The sequence below is a fragment of the Triticum aestivum genome, chromosome 3D (assembly GCF_018294505.1).
Source record: "Triticum aestivum cultivar Chinese Spring chromosome 3D, IWGSC CS RefSeq v2.1, whole genome shotgun sequence".
Taxonomy (NCBI): domain Eukaryota; kingdom Viridiplantae; phylum Streptophyta; class Magnoliopsida; order Poales; family Poaceae; genus Triticum; species Triticum aestivum.
This window is the reverse complement of record NC_057802.1, coordinates 592,582,832-592,601,412: the sequence shown is the minus strand read 5'-3', so window position 1 is coordinate 592,601,412 and position 18,581 is coordinate 592,582,832. Positions and strand designations below refer to the sequence as shown.

At 45.9% G+C, this 18,581-nt stretch overlaps 1 protein-coding gene across 1 annotated transcript; it reads right to left on the bottom strand.

The window, feature by feature from the left end:
* Window positions 1–4,145: 4,145 nt before the first annotated feature.
* On the bottom strand, window positions 4,146–6,734 carry LOC123075737 (uncharacterized). Its single transcript, XM_044498273.1, has 2 exons — window positions 4,635–6,734; window positions 4,146–4,512 (listed from the first exon to the last, which is right to left on the bottom strand). The coding sequence occupies exons 1-2, from the start codon at window positions 6,634–6,636 to the stop codon at window positions 4,253–4,255; spliced, it is 2,262 nt and encodes a 753-aa protein (XP_044354208.1). The 5' UTR covers window positions 6,637–6,734; the 3' UTR covers window positions 4,146–4,252.
* Between the last annotated feature and the right edge of the window lie 11,847 nt (window positions 6,735–18,581).

The following is an 18,581-nucleotide window of genomic DNA, read 5'->3' as shown; positions in this document are numbered from 1 at the left end:
TTTATTTTGGTGACATTGTACATATTGGGCTAGTGATAGGGTTCAAGTTCTCCAGCTAGAGCTTTGTTTTATGACGAGATATTTTATTTCACCGGCAAATTGATCTCGAAACTTTTGATTTATTAGGTAGTTAAACTTTCTAAAGCAAATAGTTTTAAGATGCTTCATGAAACTCAAAAAACACTTTATTATTCAATCAACGACGATACCAAAGAGAGATAACTACTTCATTTCATTGCTGTGCAATGCTTTGGTACACTACACATGAAAATTGTTTTGAGAGAGTGTTTGGCAAGGTGTTACAAAAATTTCATGCTGGTTCTAATATTAAATTTCATGTTGTTTTGCAAGGGTTAGATGTTCTCAGTTTGACGATGGAGCGAACAAACCTTCCTACTCTCAGAAAAATAGAAGGATTGGGATTCGACATTATTGAGTGCACAACATAGCTCCTCCATCATGCAACGTGCAGATGTTGAGCATAGTGCAAGGGTGAGTGGTGGCGGAGCTACGATTTGAGTATAAGGGGGCTAAGTCCATGAAAAATCATGCTATGTGATAACTATCATAATGTTATAATAATTCTATGCTTCGAGGCTATAACAACGTAGTTGCGTTTGTATTAGCCTAGATTTTTCTACAATTGCTGAAAGATTCAAAATATTAATAATTTAATCAGAAGATAACTTTACTGCTAATGCCCTTTCAATATAGCTTATCCTATAATGCTCGAGCAAATAGACTATCTTCGAACTACAAAACGTCTATTCAAATATTCATATAGAGCGTAAAATTCGGGTTGATCTTTATAGTGTTTAGCGACACTTATCTATTCATAACTGCAAGTGTTGGAATAAACATGAAATATCACATACAGCAGCGGGAAGACACGAAGACATCGTGAGAAGCCCTGCCCATAACGCAACCGCCGCCTCCTCCTCCTAAAAAGAAGCTAGGGCTCGTGCCTCTCACTGGTGCCGCTACAGGTCTGCCTCGCCTCCGGTGGCCCTAGGGCCATGGGGGCGTGGTGGATCTTGGCAAGCACTAGTAGAAAAAGGGGCTTTGGTTCAGCCAGAAAAGAGCATTAATACCGGTTGCATTACGAACCGGGACTAATGTGAGCATTAGTCCCGGTTCGAGCGGCGAGGGCACCGTACAGGCATTACTCCCGGTTCAAATGGGACCTTTAGTCCCGGTTGGTGCCACGAACCGGTACTAAAGGGTGCGATGCCCATTAGTACCGGTTCGTGCCACGAACCGGTACTAATGGGGTAGAGACCTTTAGTACCGGTTCGTGCCACGAACCGGTACGAATGGTGCAATTTTCTAATCCTACCCCCTCCCCCCCGGTGTATCGCCTTTTCAGTTTTGTAAAAATCAAAAGAAAATGATAAAAACTTCAAAAGTTAAAATCCTTTGAGATGTAGTTATGTTACCACATCTAATAAAATTTAAAAACTTAAATTTGGACATGTTTTGCAAAAAGTGTAGGGAAAATGTAAAACGGCTATAACTTTTGCATACGATATCAGAAAAAATGTATAATATATCAAAATGTTCAGCACGAAAATCTGCATCCGATTTTGACAGCCTACGGCCTGTTTGCAAATTTTTAGAATCCTCAAATTCCAAAAGGAAAAAAAGTTATGCTCAAATTTCAGTTTTTTTTAATTTTCGTTAAATCTGGTCAAACTATGGTCAAACTACTTATTCAAGAAGTATTAGTGTTTCTAAATAATTATTCAAGAATATTAGTGTTACTAAATAATTATTTCAGTTTTTTTGAATTTTGATCAAATCTGGTCAAACTGTGGTCAAACAATGGTCAAACTACTTTTCAAGAAATATTAGTGTTACTAAATAATTATTGTTTTTTAGAACAATAGTTTCAAACTCAAACAGTGATATGTGTGACTTCATGCTCAAGCTAAACTCCTGAGGGTTAATAGGATTGACATCTTACTATTGTCAGAAAAACAACAAGTGCAGACTTGGAAACAAGGGAGAATAGAACCCGGAAGTGAAGCGTGCTCAGACTGGGGGAGTGGGAGGATGGGTGACCGTTTAGGAAGTTAGATGATTTGGAATGATGAGGGGTGATTAGAGATTAAATTAAGCAGTGATGAGGGGTGATTAGAGATTAGAGGTTAAAATAATTCAGAAATTTGAAAATCGGGAAAAAATTCCAAAAAAGAAATTTCAAAAAAAATTAAAAAAAATTAAAAAATCCTTTAGTACCGGTTGGTGTTACCAACCGGGACTAAAGGTGGACCTCCAGGCAGCAGCCACGTGGAGAACCGGGACTAAAGGGGGGACCTTTAGTACCGACCCTTTAGTCCCGGTTCCAGAACCGGGACTAAAGGCCCTCTAGAACCGGGACAAAAGGCGGACCTCATTGTTAGTCTTTATTTTTCTACTAGTCAAGGGCCGGCGGGAGGGCTTCGTTGTTAGTCTTTCTTTTGATTTTTTGTTAGGGTTTGTGTTCTATTCAGGAAGGCGAGACAGCGGCGGCTCCCTGAAGTTGAAGTAAAGGTCTCCCCGTCTAGCCCTCGTTCCGATGGTGCGTCTAGCATCATTGGTGGGCGTGTGGAGGTGTGTCTCCGGTGGATCTATCCTCGGTGAATTTGCTCGGATCTGGTTATTGTTCGCCTATGTTCGTGTGTCTTTGGGGTGGATCCTTTCGATCTACGTTATTCTTCATCGGCGGTGGTTGCTGTTCTGGTGCGCTGGCCTTAGCACGACGACTTCCTAACTGCCTATTACAACAAGTTGTGCCCGACTCCGGCGAGGGAGGGGCGATGATGGCGACGCGCCTTTGGCTCGCTTCAGTGCTTGTAGTCGTCGCTAGGTGGTCTGCGATCAAGATGAAATTTTTATTATTTCTGATGTTCGTTGTACTGCCATGATTAAAGATAAATAGATTGAAAGTTTTCTTGCAAAAAGAAACATCAAATATCACATAATTACAGAATTACATCAATTGTATATTTTTAGGGGCATAATGTAAAAGTTGAAAGGGATTAGTAGATTGTTTAGTGCTAACCGTGTAAGCATTAGTCTTGATCACGGCTGGTTGGTCTTGGTCGAGCCGTCCGCGGGAGCTGGCAACAAACAGCTGCACGCACGTATGGGTCGTGTGGCCGTTCTGTGCGTGGGCGTGCATGTAGTTAGCTCGTTTAGTGGCTGGAGTTAGGTGGTGTTTGGTTCTTTAGTCCTAGGACTTTTTCCAGGTCCTAGGACTTTTTGAAAAAGACTCTCAAGGAGGTCCTTCTAAGGACTTTTAGCAAAAAGTCCTAAAAAAGTCCCCCCCTGTTTGGTTTGCTAGGGACTTTTAGGGACTTTTTTTAGTCCCAACACAAAAAAGTCCCTGGAACCAAACACCCCCTTAGTCTCCAGGGCGTCTAGTCTTCTATGTAAGAGCCGGTGTGTTGCCCGGGTATGTGCACACGATAGAAATCGCCGTTGATGCGTCGTGGCGTTTCGTGTGCCGAAAAAACAGTGTGTTTCTTCTTTCACCTTCACCTGTGCGAGTGTGAGAGAGAGAGCTGGTCCGGAGTTTGTCCCAACAAACCACCCATAGTTGGCTGGAAATTTGATAAGTGTAGGACCGTGGGGTTGCGGCGCCTGCTTTGCCCCTAATCTAATCTCAATTTGAGCGAGTAATTGCAGGAAGGCAGCATGGTAGCCCTAATCGCCTATTCTTTTTCGGTAATGATAACTCCCGAACATTTGGGAGTTAAGCATGGCAACCCGAACGGGTTTAGATGGCAAGTTTAGTTTGCATGAGATTAGAGAAACATGGCAATTTTCTGACAGAAAAACGAAAAAGGACAAAGTTGCCATCCTCTATCAACTAAAGTTGCCATCCCCTATGAACTAAAGTTGCCATGTAAAAACGTTCAGGACGAAATGCTCAAAATCCGAACGTTCGGGAGTTATTGGATTCCTTATTTTTTTGTGGAAAAGCTAATCGCCTAATCAATCACACATCAATCACGGGAGTTCACGCCAGGACTTCCTCTCTTTTTTCCCGGGAAAGTATGGGCCTTCCTTGTTTTCAAGGTTTTACGTATGGTGGTGGTTTACCCTTTACCATCACCGCGGAGGAGGCAGATGGCAAATGGTTGATCACTTTGAGCTGGCAATTAAAAAGTTCAAGGTTTACACTAATCCACACCCAACTATTCTCGTTAACTACCGTATCCAGCTTTCTCCAAACATTTCTACATTATAATTCAAAGCATGAATAAACCTAACACAGAGGAACACCGGCGGTCCATTCAGCACGCCTTCCAGTAGAGGACCTTTGGAGGACCTCTTCTTTCTTGCCCATCCTCTGCAAGACCTTGGCAAGTTCGACGTCCCTCTCGGAGTTGAAATACAAAAAGTCCGTGTCTAGTATGCCTTCCGTGTCATCTAGTCCGCCAGGAGTAATGTCGCGTGACAAATAGTCGATGGAGTCATCCGGATAGGCGAGCTTACGAGCGGACTCCTGGCCGTAGTAGCAACGACCTGTTGGCAGAACCAAATTTGCACCAAATGGATGCACATTTATTTTGAGAAGTTTGCACTCATTAAATATACTTGAGAACTCAACATATTAAGGTTGAAAAGTCTACTTACTTAGTACTTACCCATGGTATACGGTTGGGACAGAGGGCAGCATACGGAAGGCTTTGACTGATCTTGATATGCCCACCAAAACTCGGCAAAGAAAAGTGTGTTCTTGGATGTCGATTTGGTAGCTGCCATGAAATTGACGTGGTAGCATTGATCCTGGTGACCCGTTACTGCTACGGCTACACCGCATATAAAATCCAGATCATATTTTGTTTCTGAAGGATGGCGACGCGCGTATTCCAGCAGTAGCTGTTCAATCCTACCGCGAATGAAGCTCTGCTGGTGAGCATAGGCCTCCCTCTTTCTTGTGAGAATGCTCACCGCCGTCCGACAGAGTCTGGGAGCCGGCAGAATCATCGCCGTCCGGGTTTCCTCTCTGAGGATGTTGTATATCTGTGTCAAAGACTCGTAAGAAAGCACGGTGTTGTTGGCAGTGGCACTAATCATCAAGGACCGTATCTGGTCTAGCTTTGTCGGCGCCAATGATGAAAGAAATGTTGCCCAAGCGGACGCTTGCGGGTGACGAGCAGCAGCGGCGGCGCTGGCAAAAGGGTTGGGAGAGCTCCGGTGTAGATGTGGCTGTAACATGGTGGCCAAGTCGCACTTCCTGTAGCAGAGGTACTTCAAGATCTCGTGCAACGACAGATGCTTGCCGGAGTTGGCGTGCAGGAGAGCTATGAGGCCGTGCAGGGAGCTAGTGACCACCCTGAGCATGGTGAGGGTGTCAAGGATGTCGTGCGCCTGCATCCCACGATCAGCCACGGGGAGTGGGAAGTTCGCGTCATACCAGACGGTGCTGAGGATGATGTTGGAGACAGGGTCCATGGGGCCGTAGCAGTGTCCGGCGAGGAGGACGCCGCGTACATGGTGACGCGCGGCGTAGCTTGGCAGCATGGCGAGCGCCGTGAGGTAGAATCCATGGATAGTGCCCAGGAGGGACATCTCCAGAGACCTTACGTACGGGCATTGTCGGGTGTTGTCCACGTCGAGAGACCCAAAGTACGCGCAAGGGGAGTCGCGCGGACCCGCCGTCGTGTGTGCCGCCGATGATGGTGCCATGGAGTAAGAGATTAGCATGGACTGCGTGTCTTGAGGACGCCGTAGAGATGCGATGTGGTCGCCGGCTCGCTGGACAATGGTGGTGTACGCGATCCGGCCATCTCCAAGGTAGATGCAGCTCGTAGTGCCTTCTTCAAGCGGCGGCGGTGACTGCAATGTAGCCGTGGCGGAGATGTCTTCTTGGTGGCGCAGCACGTGGAGGATGTTCCTTACGTCTTGGACAGCCAGCCTATTCCGACCGCCGTCGTGTCGTAGGATGGGGGCAAGTATCTCGATCTTCTGCGGTGGAAGCCACGCCGTCGCGAGCGACACGAGGCTGTCCGGTGAAGGGTGTTGGACGTGCATAGCCGCGAGCCTGAGAGACTGCCGCGTCCTCCCGGAGCGAGGGTCCGGCGGCGAAGGCCGGGCGACGTAGAGCTCGTGCTCGACGAGCAGAACCGCCATGGCGATGTCGGCACGCGCCCAGACGAGGTACCGCCCGGCTTGCTCCTCGCTGAGCAGTCCGAAGTAGGCCCGCATGAACTCGAGGAGGCACCCAATGGACCTGCACGCGACGCCGTGCCATGCACTCGCGTTTCGGGGGTCCGAGGGCATCCTGATCCTGCGTCCTGTTCCGGATGGCGGCGGGCTAGGGTTTGCGTCGAACTCGAATCCGTGTGGGAGGAGGGAGATGGTGTTGAGGACGATGTTGGTAACGGGGTCAAGGAGGCCGAGGCAGAAGCCACCGCGGTCGGCGAGCTGGGCCAGGTCTAGACCGTCCGGCATGTCCTCGACGGGCAGCCGCCGGAACGCTTCGTCGTAGTGGCCGACGAGGATGACGCGGAGGGCCTCGAGCGTGGCGGCCGAGATGGGGTCATCGGCGAGGCCGTGGTCCGTGAAGCAGGAGATCGTGCCCCTCGTGGGGTCGTAGTCGTCGTACTCGTAGGTCGGCGGCGGCATACGCATCGGCTGGACCATGTGTGGAGAACGATCGATGATCAGGTGGATGGGTTGGAGATGACGTACGATGGGTTCGTTGCCCTGGATAGATTCTCTCGATCGATCGCACGTTTTGTAGAGGCTATAGGCTAGTTTATTTCCTTTTCTAAGCGAACGGGCCAAATATATATGGACGCCACAAACACAATGGATTTCCAATTTGATCTCGAACGCGACCGTATCTGATTATTTTTCGTAACGGAGCTGTTCATGCGAGAGCTGTAAATGGCCCACTTTGATCATCTTTCCGGTCCACGGACCACGGTATACGTGTGTCCCGACCGACGAAAGTTATTAGGGTCCCGGAGGAATCGGATCTAAACAAATTTCGGCGTCGGAAGGGCCCTGCAACGTGAGAGCGGACCGGATTCCCCAGCATCTGCGTCCATGGCCAAGCGACGGCGTTCCGAGGATGTCGACCGGCTGAGCGAGCTGCCGGAGTGCCTCCTCCACGACATCATGTCGCGCCTCAAGGCCCGCCAGCTCGTGCAGACCTGCGCGCTGTCGTCGACATGGCGCCGCCGCGCCTCTGGCTCACGGCGCCGTGCCTCGACATCGACGCAGGGGAGTGGGCATCCGTTGCTCGCCATCAGCACAAGGTGAGCTTGAAACCTCGGTTTAGCGAGGACGACGATGAGGAGGAGGACGAGGAGCTCGACAAATTCGACGATTTCGTCGATAGTCTCTTGCTCCGTCGCCGCGCGTGTGCCTCGCCGCTGGGCACCCTGCGGTTGAGCTTGCCCTCTTCCTGGCCCATATGGATGCGCCTCCTCCACGACCGTTCCTACTGCAGGTCGCACACCAGGTGGATTCGACGTGGCCTCCGGTGCTCCCCGGCGACCCTCGACGTCTCCGGCATCAAGCTGCCTCCTCTGGCGTCTGGCTCTGACACCCACCGCCTCACCAAGCTGCGCCTCCATAACGTATGTCTCCACAAGGATTTTGAGAAGCACCTCAGCTCCGGGCTCCCCGTCCTGCAGGACCTCGAGATCAGAGGCACGGAGATGTCGAAATTCTCGAGAATCGCGTCCGAGACGCTCAAGAACCTCGTTGTTGATAACTCGCCCACATCCAACGAAGGAACACGGTTATGCTTCCTCGTCGACGCCCTCATCTCGCCTCACTACACCTCGTCGTTCAGTTTCGTCGCCTTGGCGTTTTCACTGTCACCGTGTGTGAGGCAGCTTCTCCTGTCGAAGCATCCATCCACTTCCTGGACAAGCCTAAAGTTGGGCAGGTACATGGAAGTTGCTACTATCATCAAGATCACAAGGATTTGCTAATAGCTTTATGCAAACTTCTCCGATCTCTATCCAATGTCAGTCACTTGGAGCTGTCAGGCTTCGGAGATATGGTGCGCACTTCGTTTCAATTAGCGAACACGCATTTATTCTCTCAGTTTATTAGATTATAAATTAACCATCTTCTTGTCACTTACAATATATATAGGCAGTAGCAGAGCAACATATTCCAGATCTTCCATCACCGGGTACTCGATTTCCAGCGGGGTTTTATCGAACTACGGCGCGGACAAGTGATGATGATTTGCTCCCCCGTCCTATGTTGCAGGCAATACTTGATGAGAAGCATAACAAATTACCACAACTCGCCAATCTAAAAACCTTGGTCCTTGACAAGTGTGAGATAGGTGACAACATTCAGACGTTGTGGTCCTTCTTGCAAAATACGCCTGCCCTTGAGAAGCTTACTATCAACTGTGGGGTACGTACATACTTTTAATTTCAATTGGTAAAATTTTCTACCTCAATATATACTGTATGTCTTAGGTCCTAAACTATTTGCTTTGCTCATTTGTGCAGTGCCAAGAGTTTCAATATGGTGCTGCTGCTTCGAACATTTTTAAGATGGGTTGCACAATCTCCAGCCTTAAGTTGGTAGAAATCAAGCACAACCCAAGAGATGACCATGAAGTCCAATATACTGCACAAATGGAGAAGATCATGTCCATGGTACAAAGGGACTTACCGGTGGCTACCAAGATCCATGTTACCAAAGTCAAAAATTAATATAACCCCCCTTCAGTTGCTTTTGACTTTAGTTTGTTATAAGTTTATTCCCTTTCTGTATATTATTTTACATGATGACCTTTCCATGCAACAATGGACTGCTGAGTTATATGCAGATGTTTAATAAAGGACAAGCATTGCATGGACTGCTGAGTTATATGCAGATGTTTCCTATATGGGTTTGTGTTGGGTGGTCTCTTTTTTCATAAGCATGTGGTTGGACAGGCTGATTACTAGCTCTATGATACTTTTCTTGGTTTGCTATTATTCAAATGATGTGGAACAGTTTCATAATACTGTCCTTGTTTATTTGTTCCTCTTTTTTTTCGCATGCAACAATGGAATATATAAATGTTTTTTGTGTAAGCTATCACTACCTGTACTCCAAGATATGTTCACGATATATTAGGAAAATTAATTGATAAAAGGACATATCATGTCTTTGTGTTTGTTCCCTTGGAGTTTTCTTGTGTGATCCACTGGTTCCTACGAACACACGATCATTAATCTTTTCTTGGTGAGAAATCGCTTACAGCCACAAAAATGGAAACAAAGTGACCAATTATCTTCCATCTGGCTGCTCAGTAATGGTTACATCATTATTACTACATGGCACAACAGCAGTGGCCGATTCATGTATATTAGGTACTCTTAGACTGAAGTATGCTGGATGATTAGGATCTGGAAGAATAACATTCTCGTTGTTTAACATTGCAACGGCATTTGACGTGGTTAGTCGATCATCTGCATTCTCTTGTACGCACATCAGTACAATGTGAATGAACCTTCTCGCCTCTGCTGGATGAATTTCCACAATTGATGCTTCTAGAAGCTCAAGATATCTTCCACATTCCCAGAGCTGCCACGACTGCAGAATTATTTTTCATCACATGCATGCCAAATTAAGTCTCCAAAATTATATAAGTTTTGTCCTAGAGTTCAGAAAGCGCTCACATATCCAAGGAGGTTGATAAAATCTTCAGACTTGTGGAAACCAGAATTCCTTTTTCCACTAAGGATCTCGAGAAGTAACACACCAAAGCTGAACACGTCTGATTTGATTGAGTAAATCTCTTTGTAGGCATACTCAGGAGACATATAACCACTGAAAGAGATAGAGAAGCAAAAGGAAAATATTATATCAAAACACACAATCATGATGTAGGAACTAACTATGTGTTAATTATGACATATATGCTTACTATGTTCCCACCACCCTATTTGTGTTTCCTTGAGTATCATTGGAGCTGAAATTTTTTGCTCGTCCAAAATCAGAGATTTTAGGATTCATATCCTGGTCCAAGAGAATGTTGCTTGCCTTAATAAGGTCTCTATGTCTGATGCGTAGCCGAGAGTGCTTGTGGAGATACAAAAGACCTTGGGCTATGCCTTTCACGTCGTTTATTCCAATCAACCAAAGTTGTTCTATTCTGATCTGCACATTAGAGAACATGCATGGTTTGAAGTATGGAAAGCAACAATCTAAAATATGGTTTAACTTTTGTGCATACCAAAGATAAAAAAGTCCAAGCTCTTATTTGGCAAATATTCATACACCAAAAGTCTTTTCTCTCCCTGAATGCAGCATCCCAAGAGCTTGACCAGATTATTGTGTTGTAATTTCGCAATAAGTTCAACTTCATTTTTGAATTCTGTGAAACCCTGTCCTGAATATCTGGCGAGTCTTTTAGCTGCAATTTCCTCTCCATCTTGTAACTGGCCCTGGAAGTATGGAAACAAAATTAGTGACACTATCTTTTTTTTTACTGATATGATAGAACAAGGATTACATGTCATCCATGGGAAAGGGACTTTTGGGACCTTCATATTACATTTCACTTCCATACTTCTATTCCTTACAACTTTTAGTCCGTTGTCGAATAGGTAACAATAAATAAGTTTCAGATAATTTTCTTAAATTTGTACTTATAGTTTAAGGCTACATATGCGGTTAGTATGCTAACACATTTGGTTGAGGTACATTTATAAATATTGGGTTTAGGCTACACATATATGTATCAAGCAACCATATGCATTTTTTCAATTTGGAGAACCAATAATACAATAGAAGCATGCAACTTTGCCCTTTCTCCCTAGATTGCTAGCACCAATTGATCTGATATCTGCCATTGTAGTGTAGTGGAACTTACATAAATTATTTTCCAAGGTAACTTAAGAACAAACTGTAGGATATCCTCCTTCAATGGGATGTGAGGAGGTAACACTTGGTGCCCTTTTTTTGTCGAGCAAACATGTGTAAGAGCTCACCACCCATTACGATGATGACATATGAGTGTTTTTGACTACACATGAGGTGAGGGGGATGTTTTAGCTTCCCATCCAGCAACCACCAAGATAAGTGATGAAAATTCCAGGTTAGACTCCACTATTCCATTGTGAAAGTTCCTTGCGTCTTCTCCTTGGGAAAAGTTGGCTAGGGTTTCTGCCTCCCGTCAGCGGCGCCACTGATCTATCTCGTCTTATTTTGCCTTAGGGACATGGGGGCGTAGTGGATCCCGGCCCTTACCGGCGGGAGGGCTTCATTTTTAGATGTCTATGTGAGTTTTTTTTGGGTTTGTGTCCTGCTCAGGGCGAGACAGTGGCGGCTCCCGGAATATTGAATAAGGTTCTCCCCGCCAAGCCCCCGTCCTGGTGGTGTATCTAGCATTGTCAGAGGGTGTGTGGGGGTGTGTCTCCGGCAAATCTCGCAAGATTCGGTTGGTGGTTTTCTTTGGTGGATCTGGTCCTTGTTCGTCTATATTCGTGTGTCTTCAGGTAGGATCCTTCCGACCTGCGCTTCTCATCATCGGCGGCGGCTGCTTGTTCTAGTGTGCTTGTCCTATGGAGCCTTAGAACAGCGACTTTCTGACTATCTATTACAGCAAGTTTTGCCCGGCTCCAGCGAGGGAGGGTGATGACGGCGGCACGCCTTTGACTCGCTTCAGTGCTTGTAACCATCTCTATGTGGTCTATGGATCTGGATGTAGTTTTTATTATTTCCGGTGTTCGTTGTACTGCCATGATTAAAGATGAATAGATTGAAAACTTCTCGCAACAAAAAAAAACTCCAGTGTTCCATTGGATAAGAAGATAAAACCAAGAGAGAAAGTGAAGGGAAGGAAAATTGGGGGAACAAGTTCGCCATGAAGCAAAGGGATTTCTTGCCCAAGGTTGTGAAGTTTAGATCCACCACAGTGTCCTTCAAGCTGTGGTTCCACCATTTTTGATGAGGTTGTTCCAATCCCTAACTTTGGCAACCCTAAATTTTGTTGTGGGTATCAAGGAAAAAAAATAGCACACTATACAAAATAGCGCCACTCTTAAATTATGCTACTAGCATGGTATTAGCGAGACATTGTATACTAATTTATTTAGTGAGACAATTCTCTATAAGCTATAGTGTGCTATTAGCGGAGTTGTTTCGGTGCCCCCGGCTCATGGTTTTCCCCGATTTGGGCGCGTATGGGGCTGAGAGTGTGGGTGAGGTGGGGTTAGGATTCCAAATTAAAGTCTGTTGTCTGGGTGTGTTGATGTTGCTGCTGCATTTTATAGGAAAGGGGTTGAAAGCACCTAGTACTTGTATTAGTTGTGTGCGGAAGACACCTAGCATTTGTACTAATCTTAGGTTCGGGCTGTACCAACTTATCCTTCATATATTTTGATGCATATGTTCCATTCGTGCTGGGAATGATACTTGAACTAGTACATGAAGTGGTATGAAAATGTACTTTGATTCTGCTCCAGTATTAAAATTACCATAATGGTATGCTAATTCCAAACATTAGGCACATCATACCATAATTCATTGTGTATTGCTTTTTTAACACAGTACAGACAGAAGCACTCATATACACGCACATACACTCACCCTATAAACGCACGCACGCACACCTTACCCCATGAGCACCTTTGAAAGACTGAGCGGGCATATCATCTTGAAATTTACGAAGTCACCGTAGGCAACTCGTCGTCGAGGGGAACGTCTCCTCCCACTGAATGCGCATCGCCGGAAATCCTGAAATAAATCCAGAAATAAATGCGAGCACCAGGATTTGAACCCTGGTGGGCTGGGGATCTACAGTCCCTCTAACCATCCAAGTAGTATTAGGAGTCATACACGGGCAGGTTTAGGTTAGCAGCCGGTCTGGCGGAGCATATATATAAGCAGCCCTGGCTGTGTGAGCTGATTGTACCGTGGAGAAAAGGAGAAAAGAAATAAAGAAGAAATAAGGGTAGACCAGCACTAGTGCAGAACAGGCCTTTATCACCGGTTCGTAAGGGCCTTTAGTGCTGGTTCTGCAACCGGCACTATGGAGTGGAGACTAAAGGCCTCCCCCCTTTAGTACCAGTTCGGCACGAACCGGCGCTAAAGTGCCACCACGTGGCACGAGCCAGGCCCGGGTGCTGGTAGACCATTAGTACCGGTTGGTAGCACCAACCGGTACTAAATGTTGGGGGGGTTTGGTTTTAATTTTTATTTTTCCATTAATTTTGTGTTTTCCATTTAATTCTTTTTTGTTTGCTGGTATTTTACGATACTACATATTGTACACGTTATGCATATATATAAATAGATTTTCTCGTAGAACTGATCATATATATATAATCGAATGTCTCACAACCACCATTAATTATTCACACATACACATGTATATATATATACAATTTCTCCTACATGTTGCCTTGGTGCCTTCGCAGCACGATGACAAGTGGTTCATGGGGGCGGTAGCGGGTAATAGTATTCTCCTTTGGGATCTATGACCTGGTCGAGCAAAAATCCCGCTATTTCCTCTTGAAATGCTCGTATGCGCTCCTCTGATAGGAGCTTGTCCCGCACCTCTTTGAACTGTTAAGAAGGAGATCAATATGCATGTGTATTAGTTGTGTGACTAGATATCGACAATCATGTAAGATTTGTGAATAGTGTTCTGGCAAACGTACCCAGTCCTGTCTATCAGATCTGCTCCTTTCGGACGCCATCATGCAAATGTTCTCGCAAACATAGTATGCACACACTTCAGTCCCCGGCGCCTGCTTCAGGGCCTTTACAACAATAGAATTTAATCAGATAATAATTAATCAAGCATGTTAATTAATTAATGGTATTGAAACAAGAATTAAAGAGATGGTAGCTAGCTAGCTAGTACTACTTAATTACTTACCTTGGGTCGATACCAACATAGCTTTTGTCGCAATTTTCCTGGAGTCACCTTGATGTACTTTGCCCAAGCCCTACCCGCCGGCAAAGAAAATTAATAAAGGAGTTATTAAAAATAGTTCATATCAGGAAATGACGAACTAAATAGGCCGAGATATAGTTAATAATGATTGAAATAACCTGTCGACTATCCCCTTCACGATGATGTAGTCACTATTTTTTTAAGTAGTGAGTCATGTACTTCAACTTTTCCTTCGTCAACTTTAATGTCTAACAAGATCCAGTGGAAGCTGCATGCGCATACGTTTGCATGTATAAATTAAGCGGGCATGTGTATAACACTAATCAACTATAACCCTAAACCCTATACACTTATTAACATGTAGCTAGTAAGCAAAAACAGAATTTGTAGTACAAGACAGTGTGACTCACTCGAAGTTGTAAGGAAGTAGTATATCTTCATTGCTATTGTGGCGCTTCAAGAACTCTACCATGTTTTTCTCTACATCTTGTCTACACCATTCCAATTTTCATGTGTATTCATTAACGGTATTTGGGTCAATGAACCCAATGCCATAGCGTCCAGCTTTTTTCATTTCATACATCTTCATCCTGCATAATACCACAGAAAAGAATATATAGTGAGGATATATAATTACAGGTAATTAATGATCAATCAATGAGCACTAGAGTTAGCTTGAGACTTAAATTACAGAAAGAAATCACTTACAGACAATAGCAACTGACGATAGATTTGTCGAGTGCATCTTGATTGAATAACTGAAATAGTTCTGAATACTCAACGGCCAGAGCTTTCTTATGGAAGTAATGATCTTCCTCGACTTGCACCATGAGGGACTCTCGATTGAAAATCTTGGTAATTTTCATGTACCAATCATGCAATTCATACATTCTCATTGGGAGGTTCTTGACCTCCTCGGGTTCGACCAATGGTTCGTCGCGGACATATTTCCGTTTTATTTCCTCCTCTCTAAGCGGAGGCATGGGCTCAATATCAAGGAGTTGTCCAACAGTGATCTTGAGCATTTCAGCCTGCATTATATGCTCCTCGGTTATTACCACATCGCCCAGCTCGGGAACGTAAACGGTCTGCCCACAATAATATTGGGGGCGCGTACTCTCATGTGTTGTTGGCACAACAAGCGGGGGGGTCGATTGCGCCGCCTGTTCTCCCAGCTGGGGAACGGTTTTCCCGCATTTTTTGACAACTGCTTGTTGGCTCGAGCTCGAACTCGCTTCTTTCTGTAGTTGTGCTCGATGTGCCTTCCTGATTTGGCGCTCATAGTCTGAGTCAACAGGCTTGGGAGCTGGTGGTCTAGCCATATGAATGAAGTGGTCAATCTTTTCCTCAGGCACTTTCTCCCTCGGCGGCGTTGCCGGTTTCGGTCGAAAATGAGCGTCCACTTCGGCCCACACTATTGCATCGTTTTGCTCCTCGGTCATGTCGTAAGGCCTCTGAGGAAGAGGAGCGAGGCTGCTTGCACCATATTTATATCGCTTGTCTCCGCCTGTACTTTCTGTACTACCTCGACTCGTACCGCTACGCACCATAGCTGCGGCGTGTCTCTTCTGCGATTGCTTAGGCGGCGGAGACGGCTGACGTGGCTTAGTTGGAGCAGGAGGAGTGGCCTGACACTGTGCCGGACTTGAAGCAGGAGGTGTGGCCTGACACGGTGTCGGACTTGAAGCAGGAGGTGTGGCCTGACGCTGTGCCGGACTTGAAGCAGGAGGTGTGGCCTGACACGGTGTCAGACTTGAAACAGGAGGAGTGGCCTGACGCTGTGCCGGACTTGAAGCAGGAGTCTGCTCACGCGTTCATGGACTTGGAGGAGCGGGAGTCTGCTGACACGGTGGCGGACTTCGAGGAGGAGTCGGCAGACGCGGTGTCGGTGGACTTCGAAAGATGATGCAATCCTTTTTCCATAGGATGAAATGATGTATGGCCTCTCCTAGTGTTTGCTCGTCGTCACCTCCAGGAATGTCAAGCTCTAGCCCCGAATATGGGCCCACCACCTCATCAACCAAGACACGAGTATAGCCCGCTGGAATCGGGGCGCAATGGAAGGTTGCTTCGGGGGTAATTGTAAAAGCAACGGCGTTCGCCACCTTCATGGATATGTTCTTCATTTTGAAGTGTAGCTCACAGTTAGTGTTCTCTATGATGTCATCCACAGGGTATGTATCCAGCAGTGCGTCGCCCGGGGCGGAACCAACGCTGCTTCTCGGCATGGATGGGACGGTGCTATCCAATGCTGGATGATCATCCGCTTGCTGCTGCCGCTGTTGAGACCCCCTTTCCTGGCTAAGTGAGTCGATCTGCTGCTGCTGCTGCTGGAATTTGAGTGCCAAGTCCGCGTGCCTTGCTTCTAGGCCTTGAAGGCGTTCCGCGTCCTGCTTCCTCTGCTCCTCCTCCAGCTTCCTCTTCTTCTCCTCCTCCATCTTCTTTCTTGCACGGGTCCTGTAGTCGTCGTTCCATTCCGAAAAGCCCTCATACCAGGGAATAACGCCCTTGCCTCGTGTTCTTCCCGGGTGTTCAGGATTTCCCAGGGCGCGCGTAAGCTCGTCGTTCTCTCTGTTGGGCGTGAACACCCCCTTTCGAGCATCTTCTATTGCGTCAAGTAACTTTTGTTCTGCTCCTTTTAGTCTTGCCTTCTTCGAAATCAGGCCTGTCTTCGGGTCCAACGCCCCCCATGCGCATAGAACCAAGTTCTGCACCTCGGGGGGGGGGGGGGCAGCTCCTAGTAACCGGAGTGACCCCTGCATCCTCCATCTCTTGCTCAGACTTATCCCACTTAGGCATTGCCACCGCGTAGCCACCTGGACCCAGCCTATGGAACTGCGTCTTTTTTGCGGCATTGGCCTTGTTTTTTCTTGACCGTTCCTTAGATAATTCTGATTCCTTGAATTTCATGAAAGCGGGCCAGTGTTCTCTTTGCTTCTCCAGTGTTCCCTTGAATTCTGGAGTCTTCCTTTCTGCAGCGAGGTAGTTGGCCCATACAGTTTTCTTGTGGGTGTTGAATGCAATTGCCATCTTCTTAAGAGCAGCGTCCTTGACTTTCTGCACATCTGGTAGGGTGAAATGCTCCATCAGAGATTCCCAAAGCTTTTGTTTTGCTCTGTCGTCGACCCAAGTAACATCTGGGCGTTTAGTTTTTGGCTCTTTCCATTCTTGAATGGAGATCGGGAGTTGACCCTTCACAAGAACTCCGCACTGACGAACGAACTTGCTCGCAATGTTCTTAGGCGTGAGGGGTTCGCCACTAGCTTTGATGGAATCGATGTTGTACTTTACACCCTCCTTCAACTTTTTGCTCGGGCCGCGCTTTGTCCTGCTATCTGTAGAAGCAGATTTGCTCGATCCGGAGGGCTGAAAGAAGAAAGATCGATTCGTTAATATATCTTCAAATAAAAAAACATGTGATGATCACTAGATGCCTGCTTATATAAATATACCTCGCCGGTAGTCTTTGTTATTTGAAGATCAACATTGTATTCGTCATCATAATCATTGTCTGCGTCATCATAATCATAATCATAGTTCATGACTTCATCAGCTCGGTCGTCGAGATCGAATATCTTATCATCACCCTCCCCGGTATTGTTCAGATATTGGGAGCCGTCATTTGCTTCATTCAGATCATCTGGCCTGCTAGGGCTGCGTATGATCTCGAACAGGGCCTCTTCTCCCTCTCTACCGGTATTGTCCGCCATAGCTTTTATTTAACTAATACAGAAGAAATATAAAACAATTTAGTATTCAAATTACAATGCATGGATGCAATCAATAAGGAAAAACTGAATCATATAGTACATAATATGCATTGTCTCGAATAATATATAATCTCGAATACATCGTCTCGAATAATATATAATCTCGAATACATCGTCTTGAATAATATATAATCTGGAATACATCGTCTCAAATAATATATAATCTCGAATACATCACTGGCTAGGTAGCTAATAAAGATCGAATACTATAGAAGAATCTAGGCCACTCGCGGTTCCTGGGGCGCGGGCGGTGGACACCCAAAGACAAGGAACCATCACAGGATCATATCTCCGGTCATCTGCCTAAAGAACTTGCCAGGTATTGGAGAACCTGACGTCCATAGCAGCCATGTAGCAATGGACGTGCTCGTCCTCCTCCCTGACACGACGACGCACCACCTCCGGCGGGGCCGGCTCCCTCTGCACCGAATGTGGCCCACGCGAACGCCGCCAAAGGAGATCAGGGTCAACGACGGGACCCGAGGCCGGGTTCCTCACCAAGCGTCGCGCCCCTCCAGGTAGCACCTCCCAGTGCCAGCCCGGCGGAGCCCAATCCCGGACATGGGTCCTCTGAAGCAGGACGTCGTCACGAACGGGTCGACGGCGAGGATGCGGGCCGGGCATCGTCGACAACAAATACTATATGCCGCAAAAGTAAAATAACATTTTTTAAATGATTGGATTGTGATTTCTTATATGCAAATTCTAAATTTTATAACTAAAAATATAATAAAACTAAAAAAACATCGACCATATCTAAAACTAACATTTCTATAACTAAAATTGTATAACTAATTTTTCTTTAACATTTCTATATAACAAACATTTCTATAACATTAATACAGAAAAAAACTAACATTTCTATATAACTAACATTTCTATAACATTAATACAGAAAAAACTGAAAAAACTAATAACTAATAACTAATAACAGAAAAACTAAAAAC

What these genes read in the sequence shown, in the direction of transcription:
- LOC123075737 (XM_044498273.1), bottom strand. Translation starts at nt 6,636, where the DNA reads ATGGTCCAGCCGATGCGTATGCCGCCGCCGACCTACGAGTACGACGAC. An exon ending in GTCCCAACCGTATACCATGG is followed by an intron (nt 4,513 to 4,634) that starts GTAAGTACTAAG and finishes TTCTGCCAACAG; the next exon opens with GTCGTTGCTACTACGGCCAG.